We start from the raw sequence: 27874 nt of genomic DNA, 5'->3' as shown, positions 1-27874 counted from the left end.
GCCCCGCCCACTTCTCAACCAGCCCCGCCTCTCCCCGCCCAACCACGCCCCTCCCGCACATACCCCGCCCCCTCCAGCTCAGGCCCCGCCCCGGCCCCGCCCCGCCCCGGGGCCGCGCGAGCCGACTCCGCCCTCGCCCGGGAGCTCGGGGCCGCGGGAGCGCCGCCGCAGTAGCTGCCTGGCCGCTGCGGAGTGACCCGTCCGTGCCGCTCCGCTCCGCCAGCCGCGCTCCAGCCCGCCGCCCTCCGTGGGCACCCCGGCCCCGCCATGGTGAAGGTGACGTTCAACTCGGCTCTGGCCCAGAAGGAGGCCAAGAAGGACGAGCCCAAGAGCAGCGAGGAGGCGCTCATCATCCCGCCCGACGCCGTCGCGGTGGACTGCAAGGTCCGAGGGCGGAGGGCCGGGCGGGCCGGGGAGCTGCCGGGCGCGGGGCCGCGGGCCAGCCGGGCTCCCCGTTTCCCTCGAGCGGCGCCCCTCTCCTTGCCGGCCGCAGCTCCTTTGTGAGAAAGTGCGTGTGTGCGGGCAGCCGGGCCTGCCGCGGGCTGCGGCCTCGGGGGCCCGCGGAGGGGCGGGTGGAGGGACGGAGCCGCGCTGTCCGCCGTCGGCGCGGCCGGGGGCCCGGGGCGGGGTTCCTGGGCCCGGAGGCCGCGGCGCCCCGCGGAGCCACGAAAACAAGCCCGGAGTTTGGCACCTCCTCCCGCGGTGAGGGATGAGCCTAAGATGGCTGACCGCACGGCCAGCCCGCAGCTCCGCCGCCGCTTCTGCTTTCGCTGCGAGGCCGAGCAGCCCTTGGACCGAGTCCCTCCGCTGGGAGCCCCGGGGTTTAAGAGCGCTTTCCCCTCCTTCCCCCGCTCCCCGCTCCCCCGGCCCGGCCCGGCCCGGCAGGGGAACTCCGGGACGGGGCTGCCGGGGGAGCGAGGCCGGGGAGGGAGGAGAAGCCAAAGGGAAGGTGCTCGGGGTAGGCTCTGGCTGTGGATTTTATAACTAAAACATTGCAGCCTAAAGATCAGTAATTACTATGTGGATGTTCCTGTAAAACCGACAGTTGGCTTTTATAGGCCCCTTTAGGCGAAGGGAAACTAAATGTCGCAAACTTGCCCAACCTCCCGTGCAAAAATGTTCCTTTATTTTGCAAAACCCTTCTTTTAGTTCCAAGTAAAATCAGGAATGAAGTCATAATTGTGTTAGTTTTCGTTGGCGTTTTCAAAGACTTTTATCACTGGGATAAACTCAGTTTTAACTTAAAAAAAACTCAATGTGGGTGCAGGTATGCATAATAAGCATTATTTTTTTAATAAAGTCTACTGAAAAATAGGCCACTAACGTACTGTAAAAATGTTTGAGAATTTAATGTTAATCTGGATGCAGAAATGTTAGCCTGTAACTTATTTTTGGAAATGTTCTAGTTAAAAACACAAAGGTCAGGGTTGATTTTAAATGTCTGCCTTGACTTGAAATAGGAACAGTGAACTTATTCCCTTAAGGATTAAGTTTGGGTATTGGTATTGTTTTTCTGAATCCATTGCGAACAGGCTTGGTCTTACAAGAAAATGTTTGGAATGCACAGACCATAATTCCAGTAGCAAATTATTATCTTAGCTCTGCATTTATGTAACATTCAGTGTACCTGAAATAGATTGATAGTCAAGTGCCCAGTCACAGCAGTCTCAAATACATATATAGAGATAGATTTTAATTCTATTATATGTCTTTTTAAGTTATATAAACAAATATGATTCCTTCCATTAAAAGGGGGGGAGGGGTGCATCAGATGATGTCACTTCAGACAGTTTTGCTCTGTTCCCCTGAAGTGAAGATTTGAAACTGCACAGAAATCAGAATTAATTTGCTGGGCAGTTTTAAATCCAGCTTTTGACATTTCCTGCCATTTCTGAAATGTTGGTCCTGTTTTTAGATCCTCAGAATTTCTCACTATTTCACCATAGTCACATTTTTTGGTTATAGCAGCTATAAAAAAGTAACTATTCATAGCTCTGTGCTTTGTTTTCCATTTCTATTTCCTCAGATCCCCATATCCAAAGAAAAATATTGGAACTAAGCTGTGAGGGCTAGAGTCTTCCTTTGTGACCACATAGCAGTTATGGATGAATGGACAGATACAAAATGAGGAATTCTTTTTCTAGCTATAAGCTCAAAGACTTCTTCAGCGAGTGGCAAAATACTGCTCTACGTGAAAAGTAGAATCCTTATAATCAGCTAGTCACTCAGTGATAAATGAAAAGCTTATAACAGACATTTATGAAAGAACTGTCTCTTCATCTTTGAGCTTGGGCAGTGATTACATAATGTCCTCTGGCTCCTTGGGGTGACTGTACAGTAGACAACTAGTTTGACTGCCCGGATTCTACACAGAATCACCCTTCCGGGGTCTTGCCTGGTTGGTTGAGAGGATCAAATAAAGCTAGTTAATGGACCAGAACTCCTGAGCAAGAATTGGTAATACCTTTAACCCTCCTAGAACACAATATCCTAAAAAACGATCTCAAAATGTACTCTTAAGCGGCACTTGCTCTCATATCATCCCGGATTCTGATATGAAAATACAGATTCTACTACCTTATGCTTCAAGAATTCTATCGCTCCAGTCTGCTGGTTTATGTAATACGCATTCCAGTACTTTCACACTGCTCTTATCTTTTGCTATATATTTTTTTTTACTAGCTCTTTTCTCACTTAAGGGTGAGAACCCACTGGAAGCAGTTTTATTGCCCCATTTTTCAATCTTGTCTTTTCAGTAACTGTCAATTCCAGTAGCCATGTCTGTTGATTTTTTAAAAATCTCAAACAGCTTTGCTATTTTTTAATTCTTTTCCTACATTTCCCCTTAACTATTTTCACCTTCCTCCGCCTTCCCAATTAGCACAAAACTCTTAGATGAGTAGAAACAGCAAAAAAGTACTACCTATGTTTTGTATAAAAGGTGAATTTGAAATTAAATGCATGTTTTATGTTACAGGCAGAAAGTATGTTTGTGTCCGTAGCTTTGAACTTTGCAAAATCGTTTGTTGTAGATGTGTAAATGTCAAAGAAAATACTTGATTGTACTGAGTCAGATATCTCAGTTTTGTCCTTAACTGTTTGGACTTGGATTTAAGATTTTAGGTAGATAACAGGGTAAGGCCAAATAGTTTGTAAGGACTCTTCCAGTTTAAATATTCTATGAAGATGCTAGGACTATATAATTATATTTGGCAGGAATTAAATTGTTTTCATTGTAAAAAATAACTACCTCCTCACCCTAACCAGACTGTTATCCTTCCTGTATTTTGCAAGTTATGTTCCTTCCTCATATTAAGTAGCAATAGGTCAAAGAGAAATAAAGTTATTATGTAATGCATCAAATATTCATTTGGGGTTATGTCACTGTAGAACGTGCAGGGGACATTTTTCTGAAAAGGGCCATTATCAGTCACGGACCAAACAAAATTATCAACTTAAAAACTAGCCGGCTATATGTGGTCAAACATTTAATTAGCTCACCTCTAATGCCTTGGCAAGGCCAGACCAAATGATTTCACAGGCCTTATACATCCAGTGGGCCCGGACATCCCCACTCCCGCTGTAGAACAATAATTGTCAACAACTCATTTTGTTATAATGCTAATTATGAAACACCTTTCCCAGTGTCCAACCTGGAAAAGGCTAACGTTTGCTTCAAAGATAGCCCATACAACATTTTGCTAATAGGTCATAATGCCTCTTCTCATACATTGGAGTTGTAGATGTTCTTAAAAGGGAGATTTTTTTTTTAATTCTCACCAGAGGCTATTTTTCCATTGATTTTTAAAGAGATTTGGAAGAGAGAGGGAAAGAAAGAGAAATATTGATGTGAGAGAAACACATCGATTGGTTGCCTTGCAGAGCTCTGAGCAGGGCCCAGGCTGGGGAGGAGCCTGCAATCTGGGTATGTTCCCTTGACTAGAATTGAACCCAGGACCTTCCGTCCATAGGCCGATGCTCAGTCCAGTGAGCCAAACTGGCTAGGGCAAAAAGGAGATGTTTTTAAAAGTAAAGTGCTTGTGTGGGGGAGAAGATGGGGCAGGATGGAAGCTTGAGAAAAAGTGAAAGAATAAACCGAGTAAGGTCTGCGTTACCTATCATAAATGGCTATTTTTTGGGCCCTTATTCTTGACACTTACTGGCATTTCCTGTTTGCATTAAACTGGGCTAGAGGGTTTGGTAATTTAGTTTTGTTTTTTGTTTTTTGTTTTTGTGGTTGTGGGGGGCGGAGGAAAGAAGGAACAATATGTGATGACATGACTGAAATGTGTTGATCTTCACAAAGGTGATTGAGAGTTTGGTTCTCCTTGACAAGTGCAGATCATTACCTAGTGTTTGTAAACATCAGTCTGAAAAAGCTTTGCAGGCATTACATTTTGGTTCTCCATGAGGGTATTGATATCTGAAGTGAAGGTTTAGTACTGGAAGATAAATCATTTGCTCTGTGCATGCCAAGTGACTTGGCAAGACCTGCTGTGTACACACGACCCATTGGATGCTGCTCCTGCAGAGAGTGGACCAGGTTGCTTATTGTACAATTGGAGGACAGGTTATCTGCTTGGGGTAATATATTTTATTGATTTTTTTCCAGAGAGGAAGGGAAGAAGGATAGAGAGCTAGAAACATTGATGAGAGAGAAACATTGATCAGCTGCCTCCTGCACACCCCCCACTGGGGATGTGCCTGCCACCAAGGCATATGCCCTCTATTGGAATCAGTCCGCAGGCTGATGATCTATCCACTGAGCCAAACTGGTCAGGGCCAAAATCATAAACTTTTAAGACATTGTAGAATTCAACTCTCTCATGTAAGAGAGAGGTTTAAGTGAGTAGAAATATTTTTGAACAGAAATATCTCCAGGACAACACGGTTACAAGCTTTTTTAAATTGATTTAGAGTTTAACTTAAGAGGTTTTCATTATGTATCACTGAAGTTTGACTTGCTTTTAATGTACATTGAAAATGTTATAAGTAGTAATTGTGGGACATTTTCTTTTAGTGCTATCGAATCGTAACCTAAATGACTGAAGTGTCTATTTAAAAGGCATGTTGTTTTTTTCAACAGGAAATGCTTTCTGAATTCACATTATAACTAATGGTACTTGGACTGCTTTGTCTATTTTTGTTATCAGTAGAGAATGAACCAGAAAAAATTTCTCCTCAGATACTTTGATGAATTTATTCTCCTAAACTTTTTGGCATTTTTTTTATTAGTGCTCAGACTGAAGAAGTTAAGGACTTTGCCCTCGAAGATCTTCAGGCCACAACTGCTGTTAAATAAAGGATTTGACAATTTTGAATTTCTGAATGAGGTTTTTTGTTTATATGATGTAGAAAATAGTAATACTGGAGCTATATTTTCAAGAAGCTTATATTATGAGTAAAGAGTTATTTTCTTGGCTCTCTTTTCTTTGTACAAAGCTTAACAATGAATCATTTACAGGGTAGATTGCTGAAAGTTGAAAATTTGAAATTATATTAGAGATAATGACCCTAAGAAAATCATTGAAAAAATATGTAATTGTGGTTATCCTCTTTAATCAGTACTTATTCTTAATTGCTTTTAGGAAACCTACAATAAAGTTGTACTTTTAAGTGTTATCAACAATTGAATAAAATCATTTTAAACAACTGAAGATTTGTGCTCTTAAATTGATTAGAGGTAAAAATTACTTTTAGGGAGCATTTCTATAATTCTACCATCTGGGAGGAAATCAAGAATATTAAGCAGAAGAATTTCAGTCTTGAGTTATAGAAATGAGGAAATTATGCTTTATGATAGAGGGGTATTCTGATTTTTCATTTTTTTTTTAAATTTTAATGCTGACAAGTTTCCAGCAGTAATTTTATGACTTAGAGCTAATGCAAATATATCAGAAGAAAAATTAATGTTGAAGTAAAAATGCTAACATTTTGAAGTTTAATGTCTTGGGAATTTATTTGGGAAGTTAATACTAAGTATTAAATACGTTGAGGTTTTGAATATTTGCATAAGCTTTTCTTGGCATAGTTTTGATGGATTTTTGTATATTTGAATGTTTAACTTTTAATGCCAAAATTATTTTTTAAAATTTAAGTCTATGTTTTGCAGAATTAGTTAAAAATAAAGTTTAAATTTGAATTTATTTTTTTAAATATGATTATAATGTTTAAAATTATGGTAATAAAATGGTAATATGCTAATTAGACTGGGTTGACAAACATCTTTCAGTCATCCAGTCCTCCTTCCGGACAAAGCCACAGTGGCGGGGGGCTGAGGCAGAGGTGGTTAGGGGTGATCAGGCTGGCAGGGGAGAATGGTTAGGGGTGAGCAGGCAGCAGGCAGGCAGGTGAGGGGTTAGGAGCCAGTGGTCCTGGATTGTGAAAGTGATGTTCGACTGCTGGTTTAGGCCCGATCCTGGATTGGAGAGGGTGCAGGCAGAGCTGAGGAACACCCTCCCCCCACCCCCCCGTGCATGAGTCTCATGCACTGGGCCTCTAGTTTAATATAAGAGCCAAAAAGGTGACATCCAAAAGAAGAATCAACTTTATGCTGGGAAAAATGATTTTAAGAGCTAGTTAATTTAAGATCTGTATTTCATAATATTTATTTTGTTAGCTAACCTTTCTAGTATTTCTGTTCTTATATACTCCATCAGATTTTGTAGGGGGAAAAAAATTATTTTTTTCTTTCATTTTAATGGCAGAAAAAATTTTCGCATGCCCATCAGTTTCAACTAGTGTACTGCTAGTCATATTAAGGAAAAAGGCAAACTGCATATGTCCTGGGCCCAAAAAAATTAGTAAAGCTGGCATTTTGCATATTAAACAAGTTAGAACATTCTTTGTTTTCAATATGGATTCAATGTTGCTCAACCTTCTAATTTTTAAGCACTGAAATCAGGGTTTTTATTTGAAATCTGATTGTTAAATATTAACTAATTCATACAAGCATTTTAGGCAAAGACATTGAAAGCCTGACATGGATAACTTTCAGTTTCCTTTGCAATGAAGAGCAGTGCTGATAAAATTATGGCCCATGGGCCCAAATATAGTCTGCTACCTATTTTTATATGGCACATGAGCTAAGAATGATTTTTACATTTTTAAATGGTTAGGGGAAGAATCAAAGGAATATTTTTTCCCTTTTTGCCCCAGTCCCCTCAAGCAGAAGAGGGAGGGCTACAGTTCAGAAAAATATTGTCAAGACTTTATAATTCAGAGTGTAAATCCTGTCTCTATCACTTTGATGCTTTGGGTAAGTTACTTCAGCTCTGTCTCAGTTTCTCCATCAGCAAAATAGGGAATATGATGATCTAGAAATTTATCACAATGCTGTGACAGTAAGACTCCATAGATGTTAGCTGTTATTATTGTTATTACTATTATTAGAGTTATAACTCTAACCTTGTTACAGGGTTTGCCGTTCATCAAACAGTTTCATGATGCAAGACGATTGTATCTATTCTGTTTTCCTTTTTGCTTTTGATTCAGCTTTGCAGATGTCACTGGTTTTAAGTAAGCTTATCTTAAACATTTTTAGAAGTAGCAGACTTTAAGAAAAAAATTAAAGCAGTTATTAATATTTTGCTTTTATAGATTAATGCCTCAAACCTAAAGCCATTTTTAGATAATGTTAGGTCCTACTGGCAAATGATAATACTGTACCTAGATATTTGGGCAAGTCAGAAATCCTCCCAAGCTTGTTTTCTCATTTGTAAAATACAGTTAGTACCAACCTTACATGGTGTTGTGAAAACAACACCCTGTTGCAACTGTCAAATGTTAGTGCTTTTTATTCCCTTCATTATATAACAACTAGAGGCCCGGTGCACAAAATTCATGCATTGGGGAGAGGGGTCCCTGTGCCCTCTCGCAGACCGGGACCCTCAGAGTATGTCCACGGATGGCTTAGGCCAGTGGTCAGCAAACTCATTAGCTAGCAGAGCCAAATGTCAACAGTACAATTGAAATTTCTTTTGAGAGCCAATTTTTTTAAACTTCTTCTAATGCCACTTCTTCAAAATAGATCCTGCCAGGCTGTGGTATTTTGTGGAAGAGCCACACTCAAGGGGCCAAAGAGCTGCATGTGGCTCACAAGTCTAAGCCGTCAGTCGGACATCCTTAGTGCTGCTTTGGAGGCGGAGAGGCTTCAGCCACCGCTGCTGTGCTCACCAGCCAGGAGCCCAGCTTCTGGCCTAGCAGTGATCATCTGCGTTGAGTGTCTGCCCCCTGGTGGTCAGTGCAATGACCAATCATTCTGTCGTTCAGTTGATTTGCATGTTAGCCTTTTATTATATAGCAGGCGTCCTCAAACTTTTTAAAGTGGGGGCCAGATCACGGTCCCTCAGAGAGCTGGAGGGCCGGACTATATGAACTACTAATTCCTACTGTAACACCTCGGCTGCGCTCACTGCCCAAAAAACCTGGCGGGCCGGATCAGACTCCTCTGCGGGCCGCATGTGGCCCCCGGGCCGCAGTTTGAAGACCCCTGCTATATAGGATATTGTTGCTATTTCACACATAGGCCCCCACCAACTGGAGAGGATGCATTCCTACAACATAAAAACCCTTTAGCACAGCAATTTTCAACCGGTATGTCATGAGAATTTTTTAAACATACAATACCTGACTAGTCAGGGGCACTAATTCCTTTTCCCTTAGATTGTCAAATAAAAAAAATGACAGCCAACCCTAACTGCTTTGGCTCAGTGGATAGAGCATTGGCTGTGGACTGAAGGGTCCTGGTTTCGATTCTGGTCAGGGGCATGTGCCGTGGTTGAGGGCACATCTTCAGTGGGAGGTGTACAGAAGGCAGCTGATTGGTGCTTCTCTCTCATCTATGTTTCTAGCTCTCTATTCTCTCTCTCTGTAAAAAATCAATTATACACACATGTATATACACACATTTATATGTGTGTATGTATATATGTATATATATGTATAAAATGACAGCCAATACAATAGCCATGTGGTCTGAATGACTCAAAATTATTTTTGTCAGATTGGCAAAAAATATACATTTTTTGGTGTGCACAGAATTTTAGAAATTAGTTTATGTGTGCCATGAGATGAAAAAGGTTAAAATATCGCTGCTTTAGCATTCAGAAGCTAAGAGTAACATTGTTTTCTATTTTTTGCAGCATTCTTAACTTAATAGAAGGTAGCTGGATTCTCATAGCAGCTGGCCTGTTGTAGTATCATCCACATAGCTTTTCGGAAAACTCCACTGTATACTAGGCTGAGAATAATGAAGAAAACATTGTCTTAGTTTTATTACAAGAATAGTTCTAACAGGTGGGTCACCTGAAAGGGTGTCCCCTGGACCACATTTGGAGAACTCTAAATACTTGCATATACTGCAGTTGCATGGTTTCACTTTTTTTTTTTTTTTTTCAATATGTATTGCCTACTAGCTTCCTAATAATAAAAAAGTGGATATTTCGCCTTTTCTGTATATTTTTACATTTTGCACATATTCTATTTTCCTACTATAGTTAGAGTAATTTCTGGTTGAATTTATATTCTTTGCTTTTATAATTGACAAACATTATTTACATCTGAGTAGTATAGAATGACTTTATACTATCTTTTTCATACAAAACCTTTTTATTATTTGATAATTGCTCCTTAGACTGAGAGGGAGGGTTGTTTATTTTTCTATGTACTTATTGCTCATTCATCTTCAGACTCTCTGACAGTAGTATAATTGCTTTTCTGTATGTACAGACCAGATAGCTTGATGATGTTTCCTGTTTTCTTGGTGATAGTCCACTTACTATTCTTAAGTCTTATCATCTAGACTGGTTACACTCCAGCCATGTTGCTATGCAGATGTCCTGAGGGTAATTGCTGCCCTGGATTTGAATTAACTTTGCCTCCATCCCATGTTGGATTGGTAGTTTTATGAATCTGAGATCAATTTTTTTGAAACCATGCATGTCTGAGAATCTTGATTCTCACATTTAATCAATCATCTGGGTATAAAATTCTAGGTGAGCAGTAATTTTCCCTCCAGCATTTTATCTTCTGGTCTAATTCCATTCTGATTCCTGGCTCTTTGTACATGGCCAGTTTTGTTTTACTTTTTTTCTCTAGAAGCTTCAGATATTTTTCCTTGTACTTTCAACTTGCAAATTTTTATTGACATAGTTTATCTGCTGCCATTCATTTTTATTCTCTGTATTAAGGTTTATTTTGTTTGTTCTTTTTACTATTACTCTGCCCAGCTTTCAGGAAGAAGTAAAGATAGATATTTACCTGGAAATCAATAGGACTTTGAATTTTGCTATCTTGATAGCTTTTTAAAGATTTATTATTCTAATATGAATATAATAATTAGAATATGCCTTAAACATTAAAAATGGACTTAATAAATTGATCATGGAAACCAGCTGCATTATCAGCACTAGTTTAACACATTAAACTCCCAGCCTGTTTTGTCTTCTGAATGGAAAGTATAGTATCAGTCAGGTGACTGACTGGGCGCTTCACATGTTAAGGTCAGACAGGATTGCCTGGAGAGAGAGAAGGCATCTTTTGGTCTTCCTCTTTAAAGCTCCAAAACTGTCTCCTTTAGAGCAACAACTCATCACCAACTTTGTGGTTTTGCTTTGTGGCTTTATTACTCCTACCTTTACTTAGGTTTCATTTTGTACTTAATATCTTTTTCATTTATTTTGACATGCTTATATAAGCTGTTGTGCCCGAATTATTTTACTTTATTTTTATTTTTTTGCTTCTGTGCATATGATAATATTTTTTTTATTACTATGCTTTGTAATTCGACAAACAGATAAAAATCTGACACACAGCATTTATGTGTGTGGTTTCATTAAGGTAAACCCATTATGATAGAATTCTGTAGAAACTCAGGCTATGTTGTTGTTGTTGGATATAAGTATTATCCAGTTGTGACATCATGTCACTTTACCTATTACCAGACTTGCTTTGCCTGAGCTGTCAGACAGGTGGTTGACCTAATAGCTTCATGTTTCCTCTTCCCTAAGATGCGTATGGAGTCAGATGATACTTAGGTCTTATTAGTTCTATGATAGTACACAAATAATTTTACTTAACTTTTCTGGCTTTCATTATATTTATAATTAAATTGATGTATTGGGCTAAGTGCCTTTTCATGGTCCTTCCACATGGAAGCTTTTCTTTCTGAGAACTAAACTGATCATATATTCAGAGGCACCTATTGCATGGCCAGACACTAAACTAGGAATTTTCAAGTTACTAAGCAGCCCCAACATTTGAGAAGAACTTAGGGTAGATGAGATAGACTAACAAATTATGTAAACCAAATTAATCACAGCCTACTTAAATGTCTGTATCTGCTTTCACAAGAAAACAATACTCTGGGATCCAAGAGCCAGAAGAGTGGTGGAATGAGGGAACAAGATCACATGACTATTGAGTATTTATTGTTGATGCATTTGGTGCTTAGGCATAGGGTTCAAAGCACTTTTAATTTTATTTTATGTGTTAATCCTCACACCAGGATTTATTTTTTTCCCCATTGATTTTTAGAGAGAGTAGAAGTAGCGAGAGAGGAAGGGGGGAGAGAGAAACAAACAGAAAAGGAGAAACAAGGCTGTGAGAGAGACATGGATTGGTTGCTCCTACACACACCAGACTGGGGCTGGGGATCCAATCTGCAACCCATATGCTTGCCCTTGACCAGGAATGGAACCTGCAGTGTGACAACCACTGAGCAAGGCTCAAAGCACTTTTCACTCTAGAGAGAAATATCCCTGATCTCAAGAACTGGTTTTACTTTTCTAGTAGTCATTTTGCACAAGCCCAATACATCATATAATGAAAGCCAGAAAAGTACATAATTTTTCAACTTGGTCAGAAGATAAAACTTTCCACATTTAAATTATTTTATGCTTTTAGTAGAATATCCTAGGAATTTTCTTATTAAAAATTCTGCATTTTAAGTGGAATTACTCATATTTGGATATGAATGTGTAATTCTTTTGTTGAATAACACTAAGATCCAAGATTTAAACAAAAATGAGTCTAGAAAGGTTTGCTTTTCCCCCTCTAATCTTTACACTTAAAGTTATAATGAATTATAGAAATTATTATTCCTATCATACCTAAAATTTTCAGGAAGACAATTGACATTCTTATTAGGAACAATATGAAGTCATGATTTAGCCAGTGGCAGAAGAAACCTATCTTGACCAATTTATCTATTCTTGGTAAATGCTACAATTAACAATAAGTAGCATATGTAATATCTTTGTTTATAAACCTGCCTATAAGTGCTGGTCTAGACTTTTCTTTTGACTACCCATTGCCTTTAAATCTCACCAATATGATATATATGTCCTATATATCTATATGTATATGATGTTAAGGTACATATTCATATATTAATCTGCTTTATTCCTAATCATATAAAAGTGAGTTATCTAGCACTAAAAGCATTTATACTCTGATTTTTTATTTCTGACCTATTTTCTAAACCTATACCTGTGCTGATTATATAAAATGTCAATATGTGGTTCAGATTTTATAGATTTCTCACAATAGATTGTGATACAGTGACTTTAAATTTTAATTTCTTTTTGTGCCTGTATTGCTGCTTGTATATTGTAGGATTTTTTTTTTTTTTTTTTAACAGTAAAGGACGTTCGTTAATGAGAAATGTGTTTTGTGGACATTGTAATTTTAGATTTTCTCATTTTTAAATCTCCCCCTATTCCAAGTACAGAATAATATAATAACTCTATTATTCATGTAATGATAATCACTTGAAAAACTGCTTTCCTTTGCTATGTCAGACATAGCATTTCCCATGTGGACTTTTGTCACCATAGTTAAGATTGTAGCAATCTTGTTTGAAAAGTCAAATACTGACTTAAATGAATTAAAAAATGCAAACAAATGTTTGCTGTCTTTATAGTTTAAGAATAATAAATCGGAACAATTTCTGACATAACTTTTGTGGATCTAAGATTATAGTTAGAAGAGCATTTTGGAATTTTTAATGTAGATTTTAAATGATAACCAAGGTTTTTGATTGTTTATTTTAAAATTCTTATTGGAATGGAAAGGGATTTAATTTTGTTGTCCAGTAATGTAAGTCTTTTTGTAATTGGCCTTTTCAATTATAGATTGCTTTTTATTTGCTTCAACCTTTGATTTTTTATTTCAGCTTATCTTTCCCAGTTATATCAGCTGGTAAAGGAAATGACAGCTGTAATTTATTATGCACTTCTCATTTACTATGTACCAAACAATAATTTAAATGCTTTATATATTGTCTCATTTAATCCCCACAATAATCCTATCAGATAACCCACATTTATGATGGAGTAATTGAGATGGAAAAGTTAAAATACCACTTGTCCAGCTGTTTCCCATTCTCTAAAATTTTGACATTTCTTGTCTGCTATCAATATTATTTTTCTGTTCTTTTTCTTATAGAAAGATTAAGTGCTTTGTTAACCATATTAATCTAGTTTCTAAAATCCAGAACTCAAAATCCTTTATATGAGGAACTGGTTTAGACTGGTTGTTTTATAAAATAGTGTATCCCTAGTCATAGCTGGAAATGAAGACCAGGGTTCAAAACCCTGTGATATACAATAGAAAAGAACTTGATATGCTTTGTTTCCAACTTGGGACAAAATGATGAGAAAGGAGTCGAGAAAACTAGACCATTAATCAGAAATCCATTTTAAAAAATTTGAACCACCTGATTTTTAAAAATGTTGGCAACTAATTCTGTATTTTGGAAAACAGTACACAGGCCAAACAGCACATCCATGAGCAGCTGGCCTGTGCATCCCCATATTTATCCATATTACCACATGAAAGGGTTAAAGAGAATAAAATGGGACAGAGGAAAACTTACTGTGCTTAGCAGATATCTTGCAGAAAGCTTGCAGCCTTGAGCACCTCATAGCCCAGAAAACCACTAGCCATCTGACTGATACTGGAAGGAACCAAGAACAATTGGACTCTTACAGCCAACAAAAATTAAAAAACCTTTCTCTCCCTGCTGACTCCCATTTTGTTCGACTTGGCCCACCTGCACACAGGTGCCTGGAATAAAATCTTTTTTGATACATTATGACCTCATGTCATAGGTGCAGGACTCCGGCCCACTATGAACCTTTACCAAATATGTTTTACAATGTGCATTTCTAAATAACAACCTACTTCTGAAGGTTCAGTAGCTCATGTTACTCTGATTTGAATAAATTATGTTGGTTCTTTTCTGTATTTCTGTCTCATTTTTATACCGGAAGTGTTTATGACATAAATTTTTTTTTAATGTAATATAATTTTAACCCTAACAGATATTTTTCTTTTTTAGTACTTTGGTTCTTAAAGCATTGTTCATTTGCAATAATAATGCAAAATAATATCTGAGAGCTTTGAAAAAAAAAATTTTTTTTCATTCATCCTAAAAAGAAGGCCTGGGTATGTAAATTGCTTTGTTAGTATGGGATCAGAATAAAAATGAGATGAAAACCCTTGCATTTTGTCTGAGTTAAGTTTATAACTGAAGCACATTTCTGAAGCTCCTTAGGGAAATGACGAAGTTGACCTAATTCTTAACTAATTGAAGTACCAGGACAGAATTTGTCCTTCATTTTGCTTAAAATATAATTAAGCAATTTTACTTTGTCATGTAAGATTTATTTGAACTAGAAATTAGTACAGTGCAAGACTGAGAATGCTTTTGAATGCCGTGTCTTTCTATACCTGCTGTTGAAGAATAATTGTAGGCCAACGTGTGCTTTAGTGTCTTCAATTATAAACCGGGGTGAAAACTTGAGGTTTTAGAAAGATTAATGAAATGGTAATTGTACAGCACCTGTGGGAGATCAGCACAATTTAAGGTGAGCTAGTTTTATTGCAGTACTTAGGGAAGTTATGTTTCTGCAATTTGCCTTAAATTAGGCCAGGTAATGTCACATATTCCGTGAAGAAGCTCTTGTCCACAAGTGATTTTCTTTCTCGTTGATTTTTTGTTGTTCTTTAATTAAGAAGTAATCGTAGCACTGGCCAGCGTGGCTCAGTGGCTAGAGCACCAGCCTCGGGTTTGATTCTTGGTCAAGGGCAAGTACCTGGGCTGTGTATTCACTCCCTGCCCCCAGTCAGCATATGTGTGGGAGGTAGTTGATGTGTCCCTCACATAGATGTTTCTTCTCTTTTCTTCCCACTCTCTCTGAAAAAGCAATGGGAAAAATATCCTCAGTGGAGAATTAATAATATAATAATCTAAGCATATAAAAGTAAAGAGAATTGTAATACCATTTTATATCATCTTATATTTTTAAAGTCTTAGGTACATATACTCTGTATTTTGCAGATTACCTGGTTTGTGGTTTTTATTTTGGTTTTTCAGCATTACTTCTGAGATTTAGCTCAAAATCAACAATGCTAGGCAATTTCATTTTAACTATTATTATATGAACCTATAATACTTTATTCACTTGATGGATACTTAGGTTATTTCCAATATTTTATTGACAATTCTACAGTAACCATTCTTGGAGTTATATCTTTATATGTATGTGCACAAAAGGATATCTAAGGCTATAGTCCTAGGAATGGAATTGCTGGTCATAGGGATGTAGCTTTAATTTTATTAGATGCTGCCAAGTTATTCTCCAAAGCAATTGTACTAACTCCTGTTTATGAAACTCTATAAATAGTTTCAATTCTTTTTTTATTCTTTCTCCAGCTTTTGGTGTTAGATTTTTATCGCCTGATACATGTAGAATTTCAGTTGATTTTCCCCCCCTCTCATTCCCCATATTGAAATATAATTTACATGCAATAAAATTGACCCCTAGTATGCTGTAAATTGCTTAAGATATGAGCCATGTCTTAATCAAGATATGAGCCAGGGCTTAATCACACTTGAATTTCTCATAGGTTCTAGCACTGTACATTGCAAATAACAGGTCCTTCATAAATGTTGAACTGGGCTAAGTACTTAGGACTGCTTTTCTTTGCTAAATAGCCACTGTATGTCACCAGTTCACGAACTAACTAGGTGCCAAGGTTGTCTGTAAGCTACCAGTACTGCCTAATGACAGGGATCCATACTGAGAATTGTGTTAGGCGGTTTTGTCATTGTGTGAACATTATAGAGTACACTTGCACAAACTTAGATGGTATAGCCTCCTACGTACATACCTACGTTATATGGTGCAACCTGTTGCTCCTAGGCTACAAGCCTGTACAGCATGTACTGTACAAAACAAGAAGAGATTCAATCAAGCACAAGAGAAGATGATGCAATTAAGATGAGGTGGCCAGGAGTTATATGAGGCTGTTTCCATTGTGACATGGCATAGTGTTTTACAGCAGACTTTTTTTAAAATATATTTTTATTGATTCCAGAGCAGAAGGAGGAGGGGGAGAGAGAGAGAAATGTCAGTGATGAGAGAGAGCATTGACCTGCTACCTCATGCACAGCTCCCACTGGTGATCGAACCCGAACCCGAACCCGGGCCAGCGCTCTCGCAACTGAGCGGACTGGCGAGGGCCAGCAAACTTCTTTTGATAAGTGAAAAAAAAGAGTACACTCTAAATAAAAGACTAAAAGTATACTATAGTAAATACATAAACCAGCAACATAAGCGTTGATTATCATAAAATATGTGCTATGTAATTATATGTGTTAGACTTTTTTTTTATTTTTTTTTATTTTTTTTATTTTAATTTTATTTTATTTCCCCCCCTCCCTCCCTCCCACCCATCCCCTCCCTCCCCAGAGCTTTATGTCCATTATATGTGTTAGACTTTTATACAACTGGCAGCACAGTAGATTTCTTTACATTAGTATTACCACAAGCAGGAGTAACACATTGCATTACAGCACCTCTGACATCACTAATAGCAATTTTTCAGCTGCGTTATAATTTTAGTAGTGCCCCAGTGCATGGATTTGTGCACATTGAAAGGACATTAATTAGAAGAAATACTTTAATATCGCTATTTGCCCTTTCTCTATAACCGGTGTCAACCAAATTTACGATCGACAATGACTGATCGAAACACATGCATGTGATTCGCACCAGTGAGAGCTTTATTTATATGTATTGCGCATATACGAGTCAACTTAGCCTTTAATATATCCTATCTAATAAAGAGAATATGCTAATTGACCCTCACACCATCGCAAAAGATGGTGGTGTCCACTGCCAATTAGGAGGGGATATGCTAATTGACTGTCAAGCCCTCAAAAATGCCCAGTGCCCTCATCCCCACTGGGGCGGCAGATGCCCAGCCACTCCATGCTCCTGCCTTTGGAGTCCCCCAGTCTCTTCAGCTCCCTAGCCACCCAGGGCCGACCTTAGGTGCAGGCAAGCCTCAGATGGTGGCTGCCCAGATGCCCAGGGCCGCCCGAGGCTCAGATAACCAGGGCCGGCTGAGGCTTGAGCTGCCGGCAGTGGCAGCAGAGGTGTGATGGAGCGTCACCTTTCCCTGATCACTGGGTCGCCTCTCACCCCTGAGAGCTCCCGGACTATGAGGGGGCAGGCCGGGCTGAGGGACTTCCTCTCCAGTGCATGAATTTCCATGCACTGGGCCTCTACTATAGAATAAACTTGCTTAATTAGATCTGCTTTCTGATGTAGCTAAACTCTTTCCAGCCCAGTAAAACACCTCAACTTCTCTTTCAGGTCATTGTTAGCAACACAGCAGTAAATATCAACATGAAGTAGACTATTGTAGATCACATGGGGAGAACACAGAGTAAAATATTTAACTGCAGCAGTGTTTGACTATATTCTTCACAGTGAGAAAACCTGAAGTTATTTTCAAGTTCCACCATTTCTTCTTTTCAGTCAGGTCAAGTTTCTAAGCTTTCTAAATCTCTGTTTTCTTGCTTATGAAAAGAAAATAGGATTCCACGAAGTCTCCTATCTACCTACTCCAGGACTTCTGTGGGGATCAAATGAGATGAAGCATGGGAAAATGCTTCACAGACATTTGGTTAAAGTATTTGCACCTGGCTATAAAGCAAGTGGTGTTCCTGGGCTGAAGAAACTTCAAGAAGGCTGGTCACTAAGGAGAGGGAGCCGGGCATACTATGTGATGTCATTACTCAGCACCCATAATGACCGTTTTTGGGCTGGGCTGGACTGTGGGCCGCATTTTGTACCATGGGTCTTGGCAGCGTTGGCTGCAATTTGGTTGGCTGTTGCTCAGGTGCTGGTGGGGCCTGTGTCCTACTTGGGGGAAGCAGAGTGTTGTGGGCGCCAGGTCCATGGTGCCATTTCTCTGTAAATGGCCAGTCACAGTAGCTCCTGAATGGAGTGTCTGCCCCCTGGTGGTCAGCGCACATCATAGCCACCAGTCAGAGTACACTTAGCATATTAGCCTTTTATATATATAGACTAGAGGCCTGATGCACAAAAATTCGTGCCCTGGAGGGAGGGGTCCCTCAGCCTAGCCTGTCCCCTCTCATAGTCTGGGAGCACTCAGGGTGATGGGGGAGGCAACTGGGCCAATTGGGAAGGTGCCACCCCCATCACTCCACTGCTGCTGGCCCTACTTGGCCCTTGCAGCCACTGTCTTTGTCCGGAAGGACGTCCAGTCTATCCGATCTAATTAGCATATTACCCTTTTCTTAGTATAGATGGGACCACCTTCCTATATGCACATCCTTAGGTGAAACATCATGTAGCACTTGCCTGTATGACTATAATCGATACTTACAATAGGGTAATATGCAACTTGTTTGGGATGCAATCAGTAAGACTGATCCGGAGGGCAGGGCAGCAACCTGCGAATGGTAGAGTTACGGGTGGGTGGGGCAGTGAGCTAGTGGGGCGGAGAACTGCAAGTGGTGGTGGGTGGGGCAGCTAGCTGAGGCAAGTGGTAGCAAGCTACTCAGAAAGCAGCGAATATGAATGAATACTTACAACATCCTTGTAGCCTAGCAGGGAAAGAAAAGATCTGTATCTGAGTTATTCTAATGCAGAGTAGAAGGTGATCACTGAATTTAGAGAAGAAGAGAGATTAGATGAACTTTAAATACCTGGTAGTTATTCCATGACTGCAGTGCCATGGACTTTGGCTCCATAATTTGGCGATTGAAAGATTTTTATTTTCTGATTCTTAAGATGGGGTTCACAGTGTTGAGGTGCTGAGCAATGGTCTGTGAATAAGTACAGTATTTTTTAAATTAAATTCTTTGAGAAGCCTAAATTTTTTGTCTTACTGTCATAGTCTTAATGTTTTGTTTGTTTTGCATTTTTCTTTAGCTTCAACAAAAACCTTTATTTCTCACAGTCTAGAAGCTGGGAAGTCCCAGATCAAGGTGTAGGCAGATACAGTTCTGGTGAGAGCCTCCTTCCTGGTGAAGATAGTTATTTTCCCTTTGTATCCTTACATGGTGCAGAGCAGAGACCTAAGATGTTCTTTTTTTATTTTTTATTTTAGAGATGGAGGGAGAGGGAGAAAGAAAAAAAACATTGATGTGGGAGAGAAGCATTAATCAGTTGCCTCCCATATGCACCATAGATATGTGCCCGGACCAGGAATCAAACCTGCAACCTTTGGTGTCAGATGATACTCTATCCAACTGAGCCAATCCTGATACTTCTCCGTTGGTCTGCCCCATTTACTTCTCCATTCTCATCTCTTGTACCCCTTCCCACCATATTGGGCACTCTAGCCATACCACATGTGGCCCTTGGAGATAAACATTTTAGCTTGATGATTTCATTCATTTTTTGCCCCTTAACTCTGTGTGTGAGTAATGAATATTTGTTCTTCAATATTTCATTCCATTAGTTTCTCACTTCGGTAGTCTTCTTCAAACAATATCACCCCCTCTTCTGTACTCTCCATATTCTTTATTAGAACCCATGTCATATTTATGTTCTCTTTGCATAACTATTTTCCAGACTGATTTTGTCTGATCTCTTCTTGAGAGGCTATCTTACCAGTGCCTAGAACATAGTATTATAGATCAATGGTTCACAATGTGGGGACAATTTTATTTTTTAAGGGGGGCATTTGAGAATGAGTTGTCAGTGAATTTTTTGCATTTCTTATGGTTCTAGGGGCCTCCTATACAGTATGTAAATATATATTGTGACATATTTGTGCATTTGTTTTCTATTATGTGTTTTGAAACTTTGCTATTTTTTTCATATCACTTCATATTATTTTCTTAATAATTTCTTAGTGATTTCTTCCTCAGTACTTCAACTGTCCTTTTGTTGTTTTCTTTTTCTTTTTCATGGATGCCATGTTCTTTGAAAGTTTGTTTAGACCGAGTTAATGGTCTGTTAGGCTTCCTCCACGTGAATGGGAGCTCACTTTTATGTCCCAGGAGAGGGGGGAACATCAGGATTTTAGAGATGCTGTGGGTGGGGCACGGCCAAAAAAAGGTTGGGAACCACTGTAGTAGACATTCTTGAAGTTATTGTTTACTGGCCAGTAAAAACTGATATACCAAAAGGTTTGGAAACTTGTCATTCATTTGATAATTAGGGCTATATATTCTTTTACAAGTGTCAACCCATGCTCTTTGGCTAGTCACTTATGTGCTACTAGAAAAGAGAGCCTGCCAAACAGTGGGTATTGTACACACTTTTGACTGTTTCAACAGCTGGTATTAAATGTTTAGAAATGACTTATTTCCACCCCTCCATTCTGCCTCATCTTAAAATTATGCTTGGAATGTTTTCTTATCTAACAAAACACTACTTTTATCATTCATTTTACCTTATGGCTTCATGGAATTCTTAATAACTCTTTATTCACAGGTGTGTAGTATCTTACATGACTTAATAAAATTTTCTAGTCTTATTATGTACTACTCCCTTGGAGTGCACTTGTTATGTTAGTATACAGTACATTAACAAGCATACCTACTCTAGCAGAGTTTAATGTTCTCACAACTTGGTGGTTAGACAATCACAACTTTGTCAAGTGTTCCCCAATATTTCCAATACCCAACTGACACCATAAGTAGCTACTGCAATGCTATTGACTATATTATTTTTTGAACCATTAGTAATGTAATTCCAGCAGATAACCTCCTTTGTCTGCTGTTTGCATATTAAACAGGGTACAAATACTAGTAAGAAAATAGCAGATAAACTAAGAGGGCAAAAGGGTATCTTAGGAATTGACCCCAGATGACATTATAATGCTAAATTATTTCCTTGTGTGAATCAAAATAAAAATTCTATTCTAGTAATTGTATGCTTGTTTTATGTCTTTTGACTTTATAAGGGTTTGATTTTTTTTAAATTGAATCTTTCCTAGAAAGGTTTTATTTAAAAATTTCCTAGACCATTTTCTACTGTAAGTAATCTATTATACTCTAATTATACGAGGCTCAGCACCATAATATTGCATAATAAAGTTGTGTTGTAACCTTTTCTGAATTTTTAAATGTTAGAAGACATATTAACCACCAAATTTTGTGCACAGAAAAAAGAAATTATGGAGTATGTTTTTACTATAGAGATAGGATAGCAGGTGAGGTATTGAGAATTAGAAGACAGAACTCTCCAGAGGCATTATGATGAGTTTTGGCACCACCACTTTGATCTTGATTAGAGACCTGACTCGATGGTCTCTTAGTTTATAAAACAATAATCCTGAAGGTTTCTTTCAATGCTGACCTTTGATTCTGATGGGAGATAAGATATTGACCATCATCTGTTTTCATATGATATTTTAGGACCCAGATGAAGTGGTACCAGTTGGCCAGAGAAGAGCTTGGTGTTGGTGCATGTGCTTTGGACTAGCATTTATGCTTGCAGGTGTCATTCTAGGAGGAGCATACCTGTACAAATATTTTGCACTTCAAGTAAGTGGAAAAATACTAAGACCATTTTTGCCTTCTTCATGTGTGTTAGAAAATTGATCCTAACTTGCTCTAAGTCTGCACTTTAGTCTGTGGCCTGTAGCCAGAGCGGTGGTTCTATTTTAAAGCTGTGTTTGAGTCTCTTCAACTTGTTTGCCTAGCCTTTAGACAGTCTTTTAGACACACAGAGGAAAACACTGGAATACTTCTCTCTGCCTCTTTCTCTGTCATTACTTTCTCTAGAGAATTGTGTGACTTCAGCAATAATGTTGAAGTAACTTAAGATGGAAGTTATTTGAAACAAGTATTTAATAGTAATCCTAGTGGGTTAAGACAGACTTTTCCTCTGATTATAATTATCCCCTCTGTTTTGTGGTACATTTTTCTGGGTGATAATTCAGTAGGTTTATTGTTGTTTTTTTCTTGGGGAATAAGCTTTTATGACTACCTCAAATGTTTTAATATTAAAATTTAGAGAGAGTGTTGACAAATATTTTTTATTAGTCTGCCAGAAGATGTATAAATTTTATGCTCATTTTCTATATTTTTCAAGATGATGGCATATCAATAGACATTACTGAAATACCATTCAACCTTGTTTAATACAATTTTTATAATAAATATATTTAATAAAGGAAAACTCATTTGCAGTTTTATTGTCCAAAGATATTTGTTGTCTTAGTATTTTGTTATATACTTCTAGTTTTTATTATATATGTGTACTTTTTGCAATCTTTATAATGATTTGCGTTAATGTAATATTTTCCATTTAATTGTGATATATTTTAAGGAAAAATCAGACCAGAAATTTCAGAAAAATTATCCATCCCTCTTTTGGCTAATAGAAAAATTATTGAATCAGTGAATGATATTAAAAGTTTTAAAAGTATGCTCTTTCAGAAGAAACATTAATTTCTGAATATATTCTTTTATAAAAATAATGCCTACAAGTAGAAATAGGCCTATGCGTTTCTTCAAATGTACTTGTCACCAGGTAGATAATTGCCTTTATATTCTATTTCTGTGGACTACAAAAAGTAAAGGGAAAATCAGCTGCTTTTCTTCTTTTGAAACTTTTTAAAACAATACTTTAAAATCTGATCTTAAAGAATGTGTTAACTCTATAATTAAACTGTCTGACTTGTCATCTAAAAGTAAGAGTTTGCAAGCAAACTATCACTTGGATAGATGTGGCAGCTTAAGTAATGCTTACATTTAAAAACCTGTCTCTTACTGAATTGCTGAAACAGTGTTTAAACCCTTTATAGCCAGATGACGTGTACTACTGCGGAATAAAGTACATCAAAGATGATGTCCTCCTAAATGAGCCTTCTGCAGATGCCCCAGCTGCTCGCTACCAGACAATTGAGGAAAATATTAAGATCTTTGAGGAAGATGAAGTTGAATTCATCAGTGTGCCTGTCCCAGAGTTTGCAGATAGTGATCCTGCCAACATTGTTCATGACTTTAACAAGGTGAGCCAGATGTCCTGAACTGTAAAAAGAGTGCAAGTTCTTTAATTTATGCTTTTTGTAGTTTTTCATATTTCCAGATTTATTCTACTTAGAGTTTATGTTTTATTTAAAAAATTGAACTTGGGTTTCTTCTGTCCTACAAAATAAAAACTGTCAACATTTGATGGGCTCATTAATTCTTTTTAAGTTCCCATCTACATTTTTCCCAACTGTTGAATGTTAAGTATTGCAGAAACATTGAAGTGAAAATACAGTTAATATTCTAAATTCTCCACATGGTTACAAAATTTTGTCATACTTCTTTCAAATTTTATCATATGTTTCATTTTTATTTTATCTTTTCCTCACTTTTAACACTTGATTCTAGATACATAAAACTGTGATCTCTTAAGAATGAGGACATTATCTGCATAACCACATAATTATCACATCTAAGAAAATTAACATAATGTAGTATTATTTAACATTCAGTTGATATTTAAATTCCCCCAATAATTTTTGTCCCAAGAATGTTTTGTTCTTTCAAACCAGGATGTAGAAGTTCTCATATTACCTATAGATGTTAAATAAGTATATATTTACTATTTTGAACATGTAGACATATCCTGAAATTGGCATTGCATTTTATCCCTGATAAAATACATCTGCTGAATATTTATAAGCCCGTTTGAAAAATTACTTACTTCATGATAATAAACCTTATCCAAAGCAAATAGTAAATAATAATAGCTAACACTTACTGAGCTCTTAAAATCTAAATGTTTGCGTGGTTTTGTTAACTCATTTTAACCCTCAAAACCATCCTGTTGACAGTCTTTCTCAACCAGGTTTTCTCACCTGAACCACAAGAACACAGACAATCATTAAATTGACTGGAGGATGTTAATTAGGGGACCAATGCATGAATTCGTGCACCTTGAAAGGAACTGTGGGCCCCGAGGCTGCGGTGGACACGGGCGTATCTCAGCCCATCCTCTGCGCTCCCGCACAGCCCCTCCTACGATGGCCCCTGGTCCCCTGTTTGCTGGCAGCCCTGCTCCCACTGCCGCCGCTCTTACACGCTGATGGTACAGAGCAATTGGGGCTGGTGCCAGCAGTGGGTGCAAGTGGGGCCAGTGCCGGCAGTGGGTGTGAGAGGTGGCTGCTGGCCCAATCGCCCCTCAGGAGCAGAGGGAGGTGGAGAAGCCCTGAAGGTTGAGTGGCGGCCCCGGCCCCGGCAGTAGGTACCAGTGCGACTGGCGCCCTTGCTGGTGCCAGCAGCAGGTGCCAGTGCCTGGTGGGACTCCAGTGCACTGGAGCAAAGAATTTTCAGTAACCATCAGAGGCTCACTCTGGTGACAGTGACTGGTGCCTCCCCCGCCTTGGTCTGGTGCCCCCTTTCACCTGATCCACCATTGTGTCATGGCCAACACCTGCCATGTTCCAAGCTCTGCCGCCTGCTGCCGATGCCTGCCATGTTACCTGGTGATCAGCACACATCATAATGCCCGGTTGTTTGGTTGTTCCACTGTTCGGTCTATTTGCATATTAGCCTTTTATTATATAGGATAGGATACTATTCCTGATGCATAGGAGAGAAGTTTATTTTTATCTACAATTGATGGATGCCTTGGAGGGCATTAGGACTTGTAAATAAGGGAACTAACTAAATATCTTAAATCAGATTATAGGTTATTTGCTGTTAATTTTAATAGCTTATTATAGAAACAAACCCCTGATAAGAATTTTATTTCCAACCTGGCCAGGTGGTTCTGTTGGTTACAGTGTTGTCCTCATACTCCAAGGTTGTGTTTCAATCCAAGTCGGGGCACATACAAGAATCAGTCAATGAATGCATAACTAAGTGGAACAACAAATTGATGTTTCTTTCTCTAAAATGTTTCTTTCTCTGTACTTTCTTCACTTTCTCTCTCTAAAATTAATAAATAGATAAAATTTTTTAAAGAATTTTATTTTTTAATAGCATTAATTTTTCTTCTCCCATTACTATTTCCATTCTTATCCCAGCAAAATCTTGATTTATTGAAGTGCAAGTGATTTACATATTCTAAAGCCAACACATTTTAATGGTATAAATTATTCTTAAAAGTCCAGCTGTTGCTTGAGTTATAAATATTAATCTAACAAAAAATTATCTTTTTCTTCCCAGAAACTCACGGCCTATTTAGATCTTAACCTGGATAAGTGCTATGTGATTCCTCTGAACACTTCCATTGTTATGCCACCCAGAAACCTATTGGAGTTACTTATTAACATAAAGGTATACAATTTTGAAATATTTCTTATTAATGCTGCTGCTATAACATCTTGGAATTTCTTATTGAGAAACTAGCCCAAAAGGAGCCCATTTTACTGTAAATATAGCTGTGAGGAACTAGGGCTCATGGTTTTTTTTTCTTGTTTGTTTTTTTCTAATTCTGAAATTAAATATGTAACTTTTAAAATCATACTTAAGTTTTCAAGGGCCAGAGAATAAATAGAAGGCTTTTAAGAAATAAAATCTGTGTTACAACTACTCAATTCTGATGCCATTGACAATATGTAAACAAAAGGGCATGACTGTTTTTCAATAAAACTTTATAAAAACAGATGATGGGCAGTAGTTTGCCAGCCTCTATTCCAACGATAATCTGTAAGAGTTTTGTTTATTTTCCTTGTCCATTCAGTGTAAGCCTTGAGGTAATTCTTGTAATTTATTTTTTTCCAAATGTAGGCTGGAACCTATTTGCCTCAGTCATATCTAATTCATGAACACATGGTTATCACTGACCGCATTGAAGACATTGAACACCTGGGCTTCTTTATTTATCGACTGTGCCATGACAAGGAAACCTACAGACTGCAACGCAGAGATACCATTAGAGGTAGTAACTTTTTAAAGTGCTGGCAGAAAAGTTTTTTGTTTCACTTCATTGAGTTAAGCTAGATTTAGTATGTTTGCCATGAATGAGAAATAGAACTCTGTTCAATCGCTATATAATATTTGTAGATTTCTGAAGAATCATCTTAACTCTAAATCCACTCTTTTTAGAGAGAGAGAATAGGTGAATGTGAAATCTCATTGCCTTCAGCTGCTAGAAGGTTTCTTTCCATGTAGTCATCCAGGCCATGTTCCATCCCGTCTGGTACAGTCACATGGCCAAGGGTGTCTAGAGAAGCTGTTCAGGTGTATGCTCAGGCATCTGGATTCTAAGCATTTTGTTTTCCTTTTGATCTTGTTGGAGATAATCACAGTCAGGTAATACAAAGGAATTTGGCTGAAGAATTAAGAGCATTGACACAACTAATATAGCTTTGCCAAATCATTAAGCCTTTGTTTTCTCACCTAAAAAATAAGGATAACAGTACCTCCCCATTTCCTTTCAAGATCATTATAAAATAAAATGAAAGTACATGTGGCAGAGCTGTGGGAAAGCAAGAAGTGACATTCAGATATTAAGTTGTGATTTCTTTGGAACTGCAGCACCCAGTAAAAGTGCTTTCCTGGCTTTGGTTAGCATTTTTACTTACTTCACATGATGAGTCAGTCACCTGAAATCTGCTTGACTTCTTACATTTTTCAATTATCTAATGGTTCATAATTTTTTTTAAAGGTCAGATTATGCATATAATGAGATTCTCTCCTTTAAGTCTGAAGTTTCAACAAATCACCACCACAGTCAAGACATATTTCTAAGTAATACATATGGCATTATTGTTGTTACTAAGATCTGTTAAGACATTTAGTTCAGAAAAGAGAGAAAATTATTTTCTTTAATGTTAAAAAATCAAGCTATAGAATAGAATATAGAGTAGGATATTTTCATATGTCTAAATAAATAATAACTGTGTGGATTAATGTGAATATTTATGACTAAAGAACCAAAAATTTAACAACTTTTCCCTTCCAAACAGGTATTCAGAAACGTGAAGTCGGCAATTGTATCACAATTCGGCACTTTGAAAACAAATTTGGCGTGGAAACTTTAATTTGTTCTTGAACATTCAAGAAAAACATGGAGAAAAACTTAATCTCACAGCATAACCATACTCTTTGTATTTTGTGCAGTGATTATTTTTTAAAATCTTCTTTCATGTAAGTAGCAAACAGGGCTTCACTATCTTTTCATCTCATTAATTCAATTAAAACCATTTCCTTTTAAAAAACATTTTCTTCTTTCCAAGTGTGGTGTCTTTTATCTTTGAATTTAGTAGTTGTATAAAGTCATAAATCATAATACACTTCACCATATATCTTAGGTAGAGAGATTTTATGTTTTTGCATTTTCAAGAGGAGTGATTATCTAAAGGATAGTCACATAAATGGACCATTGTGACTTATTTGTAGTTGTTAGTTGCCCTGCTACTTAGTTGTTAGAGCATTTAAGCACAAAATTTAATCTTTCTCTAATTAAAATATGCAGTATTTTCAGTGTCATATTTAACTCTTTAGAATATAATTTCCACTTCAGTGTTTTAATATCGTAGGCATCTGCTGTAATAATATTTTAGAAAATGTTTGGAATTTGAGAATTAACTTGTGTTACTAATTTGTATAACTCATATGTGCAATGGAAAGCATAAATATCACAAAATTATTTGA

General features: G+C 37.9%; 1 protein-coding gene across 1 annotated transcript; it reads left to right on the top strand.

The window, feature by feature from the left end:
- Window positions 1–102: 102 nt before the first annotated feature.
- ITM2B (integral membrane protein 2B) lies at window positions 103–27874 on the top strand. Its single transcript, XM_036454642.2, has 6 exons — window positions 103–384; window positions 21692–21820; window positions 23086–23292; window positions 25442–25552; window positions 26006–26156; window positions 27187–27874. Exons 1-6 carry the CDS (start codon window positions 268–270, stop codon window positions 27270–27272), a joined length of 801 nt encoding a protein of 266 aa, XP_036310535.1. The 5' UTR covers window positions 103–267; the 3' UTR covers window positions 27273–27874.

Source organism: Pipistrellus kuhlii, unplaced genomic scaffold, assembly GCF_014108245.1.
Source record: "Pipistrellus kuhlii isolate mPipKuh1 unplaced genomic scaffold, mPipKuh1.p scaffold_m20_p_3, whole genome shotgun sequence".
Classification (NCBI taxonomy): domain Eukaryota; kingdom Metazoa; phylum Chordata; class Mammalia; order Chiroptera; family Vespertilionidae; genus Pipistrellus; species Pipistrellus kuhlii.
This window is presented reverse-complemented; position numbering and strand designations above follow the sequence as displayed.